We start from the raw sequence: 13,093 nt of genomic DNA, 5'->3' as shown, positions 1-13,093 counted from the left end.
TAGCTGTTCCTCCACCTGCTCTCTACTCTCACTGCAAATTACAATGTCATCCGCAAACATCATTGTCCAGGGAGATTCCTGTCTTACCTCGTCTGTCAGCCTGTCCATCAGCATAGCAAACAAAAAAGGACTCAAAGCTGATCCTTGGTGTAGTCCCACCTCCACCTTGAACTCCTCTGTCTGACCTACAGCACATCTCACCACCGTCATACTTCTCTCATACATGTCCTGAACTACTCTGACATACTTTTCTGCCACTCCAGACGACCTCATACAGTACCACAGCTCCTCCCTCGGCACCCTGTCATACGCCTTCTCTAAATCTATGAACACACAATGCAGCTCCTTCTGACCTTCTCTGTACTTTTCCATCAACATTCTCAAAGCAAAAATGGCATCAGTGGTGCTCTTACGGGGCATGAAACCATACTGCTGCTCACAAATCTCCACCTTCTTCCTAAGCCTGGCTTCCACTACTCTTTCCCACAGCTTCATTGTGTGGCTCATCAACTTTATTCCTCTATAGTTGCTGCAGTTCTGCGTGTCACCCTTGTTCTTAAAGATTGGGACCAGAACGCTTCTCCTCCATTCCTCAGGCATCTTCTCACTCTCTAAAATCCTATTGAACAACCTTGTTAGAAATTCCACTGCTGTCTCTCCTAAGCACTTCCATACCTCCACAGGTACGTCATCAGGACCAACGGCCTTTCCGCTCTTCATCCTTTTCAGAGCCTTCCTAACCTCATCCTTTCCAATCTCTGCTACTTCCTGCTCCACAACAACCACATCTTCCTCCCTTCTTTCCCTGTCATTTTCCTCGTTCATCAGCTCCTCAAAATACTCCTTCCATCTTTTCTGTACACTCTCTTGGGTTGTTAGCACCTTTCCATCTCTGTCCTTAATCACCCTTATCTGTTGCACGTCCTTCCCATCTCTGTCTCTCTGTCTGGCTAGCCTGTACAAGTCCTTCTCTCCTTCCTTTGTGTCTAACCTGTCATATAGCTCATCGTAAGCTTTCTGTTTGGCCTTTGCCACCTCTCTCTTCACTTTACGCTGCGCTTCCTTGTACTCCTGTCTACCTTCCTCAGTCCTTTCTACATCCCACTTCCTTTTAGCCAACCTCTTCCTCTGGACGCATTCCTGTACTTCCTCATTCCACCACCAAGTCTCTTTACCGTCTTTCCTCTTTCCAGATGACACACCTAGCACCTTCCTACCTGTTTCCCTGATAATCTCTGCTGTAGTTTCCCAGTCATCTGGAAGCTCATCCTGACCACCCAGGACCTGTCTCAACTCACCAACATGCCCATTAAAGTCTGCTCCAATAACAACTCTCTCTCCTCTGGGAAAACTCTCTATGACCTCATCCAACTCACTCCAGAATCTCTCCTTCACTTCTAACTCACAGCCAACCTGTGGCGCATACCCACTGACTACATTCACCATCACCCCTTCAATTTCTAACTTTAGGCTCATCATCCTGTCTGAGACTCTTTTCACCTCTAGAACACTGTTTACAAACTCCCCCTTCAGAATCACTCCTACCCCGTTTCTCTTCCTATCAACACCATGATAGAACAGTTTGTATCCTCCTCCAATACTACGTGCCTTGCTGCCCTTCCACCTTGTCTCCTGCACACACAGTACATCTACCTTCCTTCTCTCCATCATGTCTGCCAGCTCTCTGCCTTTCCCTGTCATTGTACCAACGTTAAGAGTCCCTATTCTCAAACCTATGTTCCTGCCTTTTCCCTTCTCTCTCTGGCCACGGACCCTTCTGCCTCCCCTCTTTCTTCCACCAACAGTAGTCAAATTTCCACCGACACCCTGTAGGTTAACAGCATCGGTGGCGGTCGTTGTTAACCCGGGCCTCGACCGATCCGGTATGTCCAAAGTGTTGTGGATGCTCTTTATGTGATTGCGAACGAATCGCAATCACATAAAGAGCACAAAATCACAAAAGTGATAAAATACCAAACCAGAACTAAAATCCACTCCAAGCTTTAAATGTGACGCAGCGACCATGGAGGGAGGTCCAGAGACGAGGAGCCACGGCGGTGAAGGACAGAACGCCTCCAAGATTCTGCCTGGAAGACCTCAAGGATCGGCCCAAAGAGGACGGGGTTAAAGGTCAGGGAGCTTGACCATGCAAGGCTCTGAAAACGAAAAGTAGAATTTTAAAATCAATTTGAAATTTGACAGGGAAGCGATGTAGAGCCGACAACAGAGCAGTGATGCGTTCACTGGTTCCTGTTCAAAGCCTCCTGCAGAGCTTTGGAAAACGGGTAAAAGAGAGATGCAGTCATCTAAACCAGGACAGATAAAAGCCTGGATGATTGTTTCCAGGTCAGATGATAAAAACAGATGATCTCGCTGCTTTGAGTGACCTTCAGGGACACGACCAGGGGTCTGATGGAAGAGGTTTGATGTTCTGGGGCAAAAATCAGCGTCTGGGGTTTTAGGACCAAATGATCACTGTTCATGTTTTAAAGCTCGTTAAGCAATTCAGTAAGATTTGTAGTTCTTGGTGATCATTTTCCGGGAAAGAACAGTAGAGCTGGATGTCGTCTGCATAGAAATGATTCTATTTTAGGACCTCTTCTGCTCCACGGATTCTAACCCCCCCCCCCCCCCCCCCAAAATCATTGTATAAACTTCAATAAAAGATAAAAATGGGGGGGTTGGCTCAGAGTCCCGAGACTCCGCCCCCTAAATGACGAAACTGACGGCTAAAAGTGAAATAAACAAAAAGAGGAAGCGAGCAGCGGCGGCGGGCCGGGGCAGGAGCGGACACAGGCGGCCGCTCAGACGGCATGGATCCCGTGGCGGAGCCGCTGCGGGGCGGTGGAGTCCCGGTTCCGGGCGGCGGACCCCCGGTTCCGGGCGGAGGACCCCCGGTTCCGGGCGGCGCCCGCAGGATCGCGGAGCCGTGGCGAAGGCACGTCATCCGGCAGCTGAGGCACAGAGACCGGACCCAGAGCTCCATGTTCCAGGACCTGATCCGCTTGTGTGAGCTTCCTTAAACAGCTTAAAACAAACTCCATTCAAAAATCATCTCCGTTAACGAGACCCGTCAGAACCGGGTCCGGTTTGAACAAAGACACGTAATATGGGTGCAAACCGAAAGAGCGGCGGCTCCTTCATTGTTCGGCTGCACTCCGCTGGTTTGGTACCGGTCCAGGTGTCAGAATCCAGATGATCCAGATTGTAGGAAGATTGGGGTTTTGCGATCCTCTGAGCTTTGGTTCACGCTGAACCCACGCATGCGCACTTGACCTGGGCAGGTTGGAGTTCTGAATGGAGTTTGGTTCAGCTAAACTTGAAGTTGGGCTGCATGTTCCGATCCGACAGACGTGACCCGGATTCTGGATCTCTTTCAGACACTCAGATTCTGGAGAAAACCAGCCTGACCAAAGGAATGCTGAGCGGCCCCGCCAGGTAACTCACCTGAGCCCACCTGAGCGCTGACAGCTGCCACTGTGAGGATGATGAGGTGTTTGTTTTGTGCACCCAGGCGTCCCTCTGCAGACACCTCGCTGTCCTTCCTGCAGCAGCAGAACATCAGGTTCCAGAAGATAACTGGAGAGGTGAGCAGTTCAGGTGTGAGGCAGGGGAGCCGCGGTGGGCGTGTCCCAATCATGACGGGCAGCCACGGGGGGGCCGACCAACGGCTTTTCCTGCTGAAAGGCGAAGTGTGGTCGGTGTGATGGAGGCCTTCGGGCCTCTGTTGAAGCTAAATAAGTACAGGAAACCAGAATCCTGCTGCAGAGGGCCGGACTGGAACCAGAACCAGAATCCAGTAAAGCTGGGGTTCTGGAGCGTCAGAGCGCCCCAGATGACCCTCGACCCCTGGATTCCACCGCCGTACGACACCCACTCGACAATGTTGTAAACATGAGCAAATGGGTGGAGCAAAGTAAAGTTTGACGCTCTGATGGCTCCACCCACCTGTTCACAGAAGGCCACACCCCCAAATCTGGACAAAGGTAATCTCTAATCAATTCCAGCCAGAGATTTCAAACGTCATTCCTCCTCTGCCGTCAGGAACAGGAATGAAGTTTGGATCTCCGGTCAGCGGGTTCATGGAATCTGCCGTTTGTGCTGGATCCAGCCCCCAGTGGCCTTCTGAGGAACTGCAACACCTCCTTGGTTTGCTTCCGATTCTGTGAAAAGGCAGCAGCTCACCTCTGACATGTTGACCTCTCACCTGAGAGTTCAGTTACTGCATCAAGTCAACAGGAAGTCTCCAGAGAGAATCCACCTGATTTTCAAAATAAAAGGGCTTTGATTCCCGCTCTTACTGCAGTAGCTTTGGGTCTGAAGCTCACCTGAGGACGGAAGCGGTTTTATCTGGTTCTACATCTGTCCTGGAGTGAACTCAGATCCAGGAAGCTGGCCTGCTGATGACAGGCAGCCCTGACTCCGCCTCCTCCTCGTTGCAGCTGGCCTATCAGGTGGTGGAGCTGCAGCAGCAGATTAGGATCAAGGATGGAATTCTGGAAACACAGCGTGCCAGGTGAGTCGTGCTCCTCACACACCTGATCTGCAGTGCTTTTCCTGGGGGTGGGGGCGGGGTGGGCTGCCCAGACCCGGGTTCCTGTGTTTGAACGTAACTACTGTAGCTTTTTGAAGTGAAAGAACCCAAACGGATCCTCCGGTTCTGCGTCTTCAGGCTGGAGGACGAGCAGCTGCAGCTGCAGGCCGGCAGAGGAGCCCGGCAGGAGCTGCAGGGCCGGGTGGAGCAGGTCCAGCAGGAGAACGGGGCGCTGAAGGTGGAGTACGACGCCCTGCTGGAAAGACGGAGGGAGGCGGAGTCCAGGCTCAGGGAGGAGAAAAGGAGGGAGGAGCAGCTGCTGGAGGACATCCTGGTCCAGAAGAACCAAGCTGCTGCCCGCATGAACAGCCTGAAAGAACGCTGCTGCAGGTAACACACCTGTTCCACAGGTGCTGGGCCTTCCAGCCCTCTCCTCCTCCTCCTCATGTCCTCCATCCATGGACCTCCTCTTTCCTGGTGTCTCCACCCTCAGCATCATCACTGCTCCTCCTCTCAAGCGTCTCCATCTGCATGGATCTCCAGAACATCCATGTTCTGATCCTCTGACGGACCTGATGGTCCATCCTGGTCCCAAACAGAACCTCAGCATCTTCATCTTCGTCTTCATCTCTGCCTCAGAGTCTCTGCTCTCTCCTCAGTCTGCTGCACCTTTCCTTTGCTCACCTGAGGGGCGTGGCTTCTCTCCCCTAAATCTATTTGTTGTTTCTCCATTAGAGCTCCAGAAACGCCGCTGCAGGCCGCTGCCAGGTCAAAGGTCACCGTCGGTGGAAACACTGACCTGAGGGTTTCAGAAGACCAAGTAAAGAAGTAAAGCAGCTGAATGTCATTCATGAACGTCTCTGTGTCAGAAGGATTTGGCCTTTGGTAGATTTGGTGGATTTGGTCTTTATTGTCGTTGTCCTTCCAGGAACCCCCCCTCCTTAGAGGCCTTTCCAAAACCTGAAGGTCAGGATGAGTCCGGCGGGCGGAAACAGGCTCGTCTGTTCAGGTCTGGAGCATCTCGCCGCGTTTTTGACAACAATAAGAATGAGGATGAGCATAATTTGCTGGGGGGTCCTGATAAAAGGGAGGTGCTTGTGGAACGGCTGTGGGGAGGGGAGGGGCGGAGACGGCGGGTGTTGTGAGGGTGGGAGTGAGCGGTCCAGGTGATGTTATTGATGTGGGGGGGAAAGGAGAGAGAGGATGACACCCAGACTCTGAACCTGAGGGGGGGGGGGGGGGGGGTCAAATAACCTTATTCCGATTTATGGAAGAAACGACCAGGGGGGGTCGGTAGATGATGACCAGCAGAGGCCCCAGGACAGAGCCTTGGGGCACACCTGTGTGCGTTTGTGTGTGTGTGTGTGTGTGTGGGGGTGGGGGGGTGGGGGTGGGGGGGCATTATAATGGAATTAATTGAGTTTGGCCTGAAAGACAGGAGTGGAACCGGTTGAGTGGTAAGTTGGTGTTGGAAAGTCTGTCCAGACGGGTGGGGTCTGAGGTCAAAGGCCGCGGTCACACCAAGCAGGAGGATGGAAGCTGAAGCAGTCAGACCTCAGAGTTGACCTCTATGCAGACCATAGTTTAGACTAAACCAATCCAGTTCACCACTAAAGGCCTCAGAGCTCGTTCAGAATTGATCAATGATGTTGTGACGTTCAGGTCAGTCTCACCATGCTGAGAACACGCGTGTTCTCTCGGTCGCCGTGGCTTTCCGTGTCCGCTTCATCAGCGTTTGCTTGTGTCACAGGTCGGCCTCCACTTCCAGGATCTTCCACTCCTTCAGAGGCTTCTTTCAGTGAGTCTCACTCCAGGTTTGGCTTGGATTGCTCAGGTGTTCTTGAATGTGTGAATAACTGTGTGTGATGTCATCAGGAAGAGGCGTGGCCTCTCCGTCTGTAGTTTAGAGGAGGACTTCCCCCGTCCTGTAAGGATCTGCATGTACGCCAGGGTTCCTGCCCGAGCGCTGCAAGTTCTGGTACCACACACACACACACACACACACACAGCAACACACACACACACACACAGCAACACACACACACACACACAGCAACACACACACACACACACAGCAACACACACACACACACACACAGCAACACACACACACACAGCAACACACACACACACACACACAGCAACACACACACACACACACAGCAACACACACACACACACACAGCAACACACACACACACACACACAGCAACACACACACACACACACAGCAACACACACACACACAGCAACACACACACACACAGCAACACACACACACACACACAGCAACACACACACACACACACACACAGACAGAAGCAGAGCAGAATCTTAGTTTCTGTAGGAGGATGTGGGTCTGAACCAGAACTCAGAACCAGAACTGAACCGGTGCAGCTGCATCAGCCAATCAAAGACTCAAACCAATCAGCCTGTTCTCAGTAAGAAGGTCTGGATCAGAGTTTGTCTCCCCCTAGTGGTGAAGCTATAAACTACACAAACACTTTCACCAAAATCCCGTTTGTCTTCACGTCATTTACACTCCTGACTTTATGTGCACGTGCACGTGCACTGCTGCTCACTCATCAGAACCCCCTGCACTAGCATGCACACGTGCACGGACAAGTGCACACAAAGAGCTTCTCTGTGCTGGTCTTCCTTCCCACAATCCCTCACTGTGTCAGCATTGACATGCCCCGAGCTCTTCGTATCCATAGTAACGGCTGTTCTTCTCCTTCCAGGAGGCCCACGAGCAAGGCATCAATGCAGTGCGGTTCAGCTGCAGCTCGGACCTGCTGGCCACCGGCGGGACGGACCGGGTCGTCAAGCTGTGGGAGCTGCGAGCAGGTACTGCTGCACGCAGGGCTGCTTAACGGGCGTTTGTGGTTGTGACCTCACTGATGATGTCACCAGGCACGCTGACGCACAGAGCGACTCTGGATGGGAGCACAGAGGGCGTCACCTGCGTGGAGTTTGATCACACGGTAAGGGAGGAGTCAGTGTTGCTGAGCGCTACGGCAAGCCAACACGACCAAATTTATCCAGCAGACAAATCTGAGTTTGGTTTAAAAATGTGGGTGGCCGTGGTGCAGCGGTAGGGCGGTCGACCCATGATCGTAAGATTGCAGGTTCGATTCCCGCCTTGCACGCCCATGAGTCGAAGTGTCCTTGGGCAAGACACTGAACCCCACCTTGCCTCTGGGGGTAGGCGGGCGCCTGTGTTTGGCAGCGGAGCCGCCATCAGTGTGTGAATGTGTGAGTGAATGTGTGTGTGACTGTAAAGCGCTTTGTCCTTGTAGGAAGAAAGGCGCTATATAAGTATACGCCAAAAATGTCGTGACGGAGATGTCCCAGAGCCCCGCCCACCAATTTTAACCGCACCCTTTAGTACACAACAATATCCACTCCAACACACACACACATTATACAAGGAAGGTGGGACCGTCTGTCCCCTACCCCATCCCTGGAGGGGGGTGCTGGGCCCTGGGCGACGGCGTGTCCCCTGGCTGCTGGCTTCCTGGGGCCCCCCTCTCTCCACGTAGGGAGGGAGGGATCTCTGAGTTCTCTTATACGACGTGGAATCGGGGATCACATCACACCTGAGCCTGGGGGTGTCCGTGTCCCTGCGGTGGGGGTTCTGGTCCTTTAACCTCGAGGCCGGCCTTCTCCAAATTCCATCTGTGGGCGAGCCGGGCCCCCATGTCTACAACAATCATGGTGGACCCCCTCTTGCCCTGGCGTCCTCCTCATGGGCGGGGGCCCCTGCCCCGCTGTGTCCTGGACCAGCCGTGGGCCAGTTGGGTGGCTCCCTGGAGCGTGGGGGGGCCTGGGGTCGGGGGATGCTCAGAACTCTCGGGCGGTGGTGGGGGGCTCTACGGGGGCGGGGCCCGCGTAGGGCCCTTCCAGCGCAGCGGGGGGCTGCTCCTCTGGTTTGGGTGGGGCTTGCACTCTCTGTCCCCCTGAAACCTCCCTGCTGTCTGGCTTTGGGGGCCCCTGTGGCGGTCCTGCTGTCCCGGGGGGCGCAGTTGTTCTTTCTCTGTGGTTGTTGGGGGGTCTTGGAACGCTCCCTCCTTTTTACATCCCATCATCCAGCAGAACAGAACCACTCTGAGCCCTGGTGTCATCTCACCTTCAACCAGTTTGCGTGGCTGGATGAAATGGTCAAAGGTCAAAGGTCAGAGCCGTCACCATTTGATGTTTTCTCACATCAAAATGTTTTTGTTGTTTTTTCTCTTTTGTGTGGATGAAGCTGAACAGAAACACTAAACACTGAAGCTGTTTGATGGCTGGACCTCTTCCTCCTCTTCGGCTCGCCGTAGCGGGCCGGCCGTTCACGCCTGTGCGCGTCTGTGTCTGCAGGGTCGCCGGGTCCTGGCAGCCTCTTTCGATCGGTCGGCCTTGTTGTGGCGCCTCGGCGACTCCAATCCTAAGGTACCAGAGTCTGACCCACTAAACGTTTGTGTCTGTCAGAGAGGATCCGTTCTCGGTAACAGAAATCTGAAGGGGAGGAATGTGGGTCATAAAACCTCCGTTACCCAGAAGTCTGTGCGTGTGTGTCAGGTGACTCTGACAGGTCACAGCAGGAAGGTGACGGCGGCCAGGTTCACCTCAGCGCCCCATCAGGTGGTGACGGGAAGCGCCGACCGGACCATCCGACTGTGGGACCTGCAGAGAGCGGCCTGTGAGTCTGCACGTGCTCAGTGCTGGTTGGAGAGCAGCTCCAGGTGATCAAGTGTGTGTGTGTGTGTGTTCAGGTGTGCAGCAGGTGGAGACGCCGTCTTCCTGCAGCGACCTGGTCTGCTCCGGGAACTGCATCATCAGCGGACACTTCGACTCCAAGATCAGAGTCTGGGACGGCAGGTCACTCCTCCTCAGCCGACTCCTCTCTCCACTCTGTGCCGTCTGTTTCTATGGCAACCCTGTCTGCCTCTGTTACCTAGCAACAGCACTGCCTGCATCCTTAGGCAGCAGATGACTGACAAGCCTGCTGTCCAGTCACCTCCGTCCTCCATAATTCCTGCGGCTGCTGCAGAAAATATCGACAGAAACGATCAGAGACAGAACGCAGCGATGACATCATCGTCTTTGCCTTCCCTGATTGGTTGACGGCGTGTCGACAAAACTTCAGAGGGCTTCTGTCCAATCAGAGCTTGTGATGTCATGATCCAAAATGGCTGCCAAAGCGGTAGCCGTCATGAGAGCAGAAAAGACGCCGTCTCTGAGTGCGTGCGGCGAAATCCTGTCTGACTCCGCCCCTTATTCAGAAAACAAATGTTTAGGAACTTTGAGAACGTCACAACATTGACGTCATTTCGCTCTGCGATCTGATGAAGATGAGGAGGAGGAGCAGAAGCTTCCTCCTCTCACATGTTCTCCCTCCTTCAGGTTGGGGGGCTGTGTTCAGGAGCTGCCGTCTCAGGGCAGAGTCACCTCTCTGGACCTGAGTTACGACCATAGACAAGTGCTCAGCTGTTGCCGTGACGACAGCCTGCAGCTGGTGGACCTGAGGAGGTGGAGCCGCGACCGCGTGGTCTTCAGGTAGGGGTGGAGCCAGCTCTGCGATCATGGCGAGCAGGCCCACGGAGCTCACGCTGTCTTTGTGCCTCAGAGCGGAGGGCTTCAAATGTGGCAGCGACAGCACAAAAGCGGTGATCAGGTAAGGCTCCGCCCACTCCCCCGCTTCCTGTAGAGCGGCGTTGGCGTGACGCGGTTCTCTCTGTGCAGCCCGGACAGCAGCTATGTGGCGGCCGGGTCAGCAGACGGCAGCGTGTACGTTTGGAGAGTCTCCACCGCAAACCTGGAGACCCGCCTCCTCGAGGAGCACCGGTGAGTGGGCGTGTCCTCAGCTGCCAGGATGTGGCGTGCATCATGAGTCACTGCTTCCTGTCCCCTTCAGCTCGCCCGTCAACGCCGTGTCCTGGTCTCTGTCCGGAGAGTACGTGGTCAGCGTGGACAAGAGCCGGAGGGCCGTCCTCTGGAGCGACTTCTGAGCTGCAGGATCCTGCACATTTACCTGTGGGGGAGGGGCTTCATGCTCTGATTGGCTGAAGACCTGATCCAGGTAATCCTCTGAGGAGAACACTAATGCCTGCTGGACCGCCGCGCTTCTTCCAGCGGGGGGCAGCTTGCTCCAGAGGAAAGAGGCGGGGCTTGTGGGTGTGGCGCTCTTAACCACGACTGCCTCAGCTGGACTGAGGAGCCGCCCGCCAATCAGCTGGTTGGTGGTTGGACTCCCAGGCTGATCTCTTTAAGCAGAGGTTCCGAGGGTGAAAGGGAGGCGGTGTCCTGTGTGGAACCTGATGGTGATGAAGAGGATAAAGGTCAAGAACGGACATCTTCTGTTTTTCTGGTTTATCGGATCAGAACTGGAGTCTAAGGCGGGGGTCGGCAACCTTTTTTACTCAAAGAGCCGTTTGGGACCGCCCCTAATGAGAAGAAAGCACCCGGAGCCACAAGCCGTTTATGCACGTTTATATTATATCAAGGCTGCTCATCACGTCGATCACGATCGACCGGTTGATCTTGAGTGTAGATCGCGGTCCAGAAACAGGACTTCTTTCTTTCCATCGTCATGTTTATTAGTTACATGTTTATTTGAACATTATTGTTTATGTACTGATGATTAAAAACTACACAGTGAGAGTACACAAAGATCCTTTTGTATTAACAGATGAAGCGTTTCATTACAAAGAAAGCGTCGACCATCGTATGTCATGCTCTGTTAAAGCGTGCAATGGGGGAGCATCGTGGCATATTATGAGGCTCCGTTCGCAGCGCGTGCCCTCGCACGCAGCGCGTGCCTCGCAGCGCGTGCCTCGCAGCGCGTGCCTCGCAGCTTCCTTGATGAGCTGCAGAGCTGATAGCAGGAGGAGACACGCGGGGCGTCTTCAATAAACACTCCGGTTGTTGGTCTTCTGCCGGGGACTTGACGTGCCCCGGGGCAGAAAAAAACTTTCTGATGACAGAGAGTTTGAGCTCAGTGAATTTAAACACGCGTCTGCAGTGACGTATGTGTCACAGGATGTCCGATTGGCCGTTCTACATGTCAATCAAGTCCCGTCCTTTTCGGTGAGGATTTTGATTGGCTGGTGGATTTTTGAAAAGTCCTTTTTTTGTAATCTTCTCTGTCCCGCAATCTACCCTCATGTCCGTGAAGATCGACCGTCGATGGCGATGGACGTAATGAGCAGCCCTGCTCTGAAACATACGTCACTGCACATGCGTGTTTAAAAACTCTGAGCGCAAACTGTCTGTCATCAGAAAGTTGCTTTCTGCCCTGCGGCACGTCAAGTTCCCGGCAGAAGACCACTCCGGACCCGGAGTGATTATTGAAGTCTCCTCCTGCTGTCAGCTCTGCGGTTCTCACCGATAAAGACGAGCTCATTCATTAAGGAAGCTGTTTTTTATGTGCCACGCGCTTCGTATGGAGCCAGCAGCGCCTTTGAAATGCCATGAAATATGAACAGACTAAAATCAAATTAATTTTTTTTAAAATACTCATTATTTTCCAAAGTCACAGGGAGCCACAACAGAGGGATGGGTTGCCATGGGTTACCGACCCCTGGTCTAACGGAACCAGCAGTTTGCTCCGCCTCCAGTTTCTGTTCCAGCAGAGTTTGTAATAAAGTTTTGGATCTTCTGCTGTTCCTCTGGGGGTGTTTGTTCATCTTCAGGTGATTGGTCAGTGGAGGCTCCTCCCCTCCCTGCAAACATGGTTAGATGCAGAGAATCTTCATCGTGGGGCCTGACGATGGTCTTCATCAAAGCTTTGGAGAAGGGGCTCAGACCCGTCCAGTCGGGTCTCCTGATGCTCTGAAGGAGTTCCGGTCCGATGGTTCCGCTGGAACCTCCTTTCCATCAGGTCTGGTTTCACATGCGACTCCAGGAGAAACCAGAACCAGAAGTGGACCAAACTGTGAGAAGCAGGAGTTCCAGGAGCTGCTCATGAGGAGGCGCTGCCAGCTGGCTCTGCTCCTCCACTGTGGTTCTCCTTTTATCATGCGTTCTCCTCCCTTTGGTTCTCCTCCCTTTGGTTTTCCACCTATTTTAGGTTCTCCTCCTCCCTTTGGTTCTCCTCCTCCCTTTGTTTCTCCTCTTACCTTTGGTTTCTCCCCCTTTAGTTCTCCTTTTCCTGTGGTTCTCCTCCTTTTGGTTTTCCACCTATTTTAGGTTCTCTTCCTCCTTTTGGTTCTCCTCTTACCTTTGGTTCTCCTCCTCTCTGTGGTTCTCCTCCTTTTGGTTCTCCTTTTATCTTTGGTTCTCCTCCCTTTGATTCTCCTCCCTTTGGTTCTCCTCCCTTTGGTTTTCCACCTATTTTAGGTTCTCCTCCTCCCTTTAGTTCTCCTCCCTTTGGTTCTCCTCCTTTTGGTTTTCCACCTATTTTAGGTTCTCTTCCTCCTTTTGGTTCTCCTCTTACCTTTGGTTCTCCTCCCTTTGATTCTCCTCCCTTTGGTTCTCCTCCCTTTGGTTTTCCACCTATTTTAGGTTCTCCTCCTCCTTTTGGTTCTCCTCTTACCTTTGGTTCTCCTCCTCTCTGTGGTTCTCCTCCTTTTGGTTCTC

At 53.2% G+C, this 13,093-nt stretch overlaps 1 protein-coding gene across 1 annotated transcript; it reads left to right on the top strand.

Moving 5' to 3' along the window:
* Positions 1 to 2,702: 2,702 nt before the first annotated feature.
* Positions 2,703 to 12,173, top strand: atg16l2 (ATG16 autophagy related 16-like 2 (S. cerevisiae)). Its single transcript, XM_023962015.2, has 18 exons — positions 2,703 to 3,009; positions 3,381 to 3,438; positions 3,515 to 3,587; positions 4,443 to 4,516; positions 4,673 to 4,924; positions 5,270 to 5,362; positions 5,463 to 5,543; positions 6,285 to 6,332; positions 6,410 to 6,512; positions 7,276 to 7,381; positions 7,448 to 7,518; positions 8,894 to 8,965; positions 9,095 to 9,215; positions 9,289 to 9,394; positions 9,920 to 10,072; positions 10,143 to 10,190; positions 10,259 to 10,360; positions 10,431 to 12,173. Exons 1-18 carry the CDS (start codon positions 2,814 to 2,816, stop codon positions 10,522 to 10,524), a joined length of 1,851 nt encoding a protein of 616 aa, XP_023817783.1. The 5' UTR covers positions 2,703 to 2,813; the 3' UTR covers positions 10,525 to 12,173.
* Positions 12,174 to 13,093: the final 920 nt, after the last annotated feature.

The sequence above is a fragment of the Oryzias latipes genome, chromosome 13 (genome assembly GCF_053564925.1).
Source record: "Oryzias latipes strain Hd-rR chromosome 13, Olatipes_Hd-rR_3.1".
Taxonomy (NCBI): Eukaryota; Metazoa; Chordata; class Actinopteri; order Beloniformes; family Adrianichthyidae; genus Oryzias; species Oryzias latipes.
This window is presented reverse-complemented; position numbering and strand designations above follow the sequence as displayed.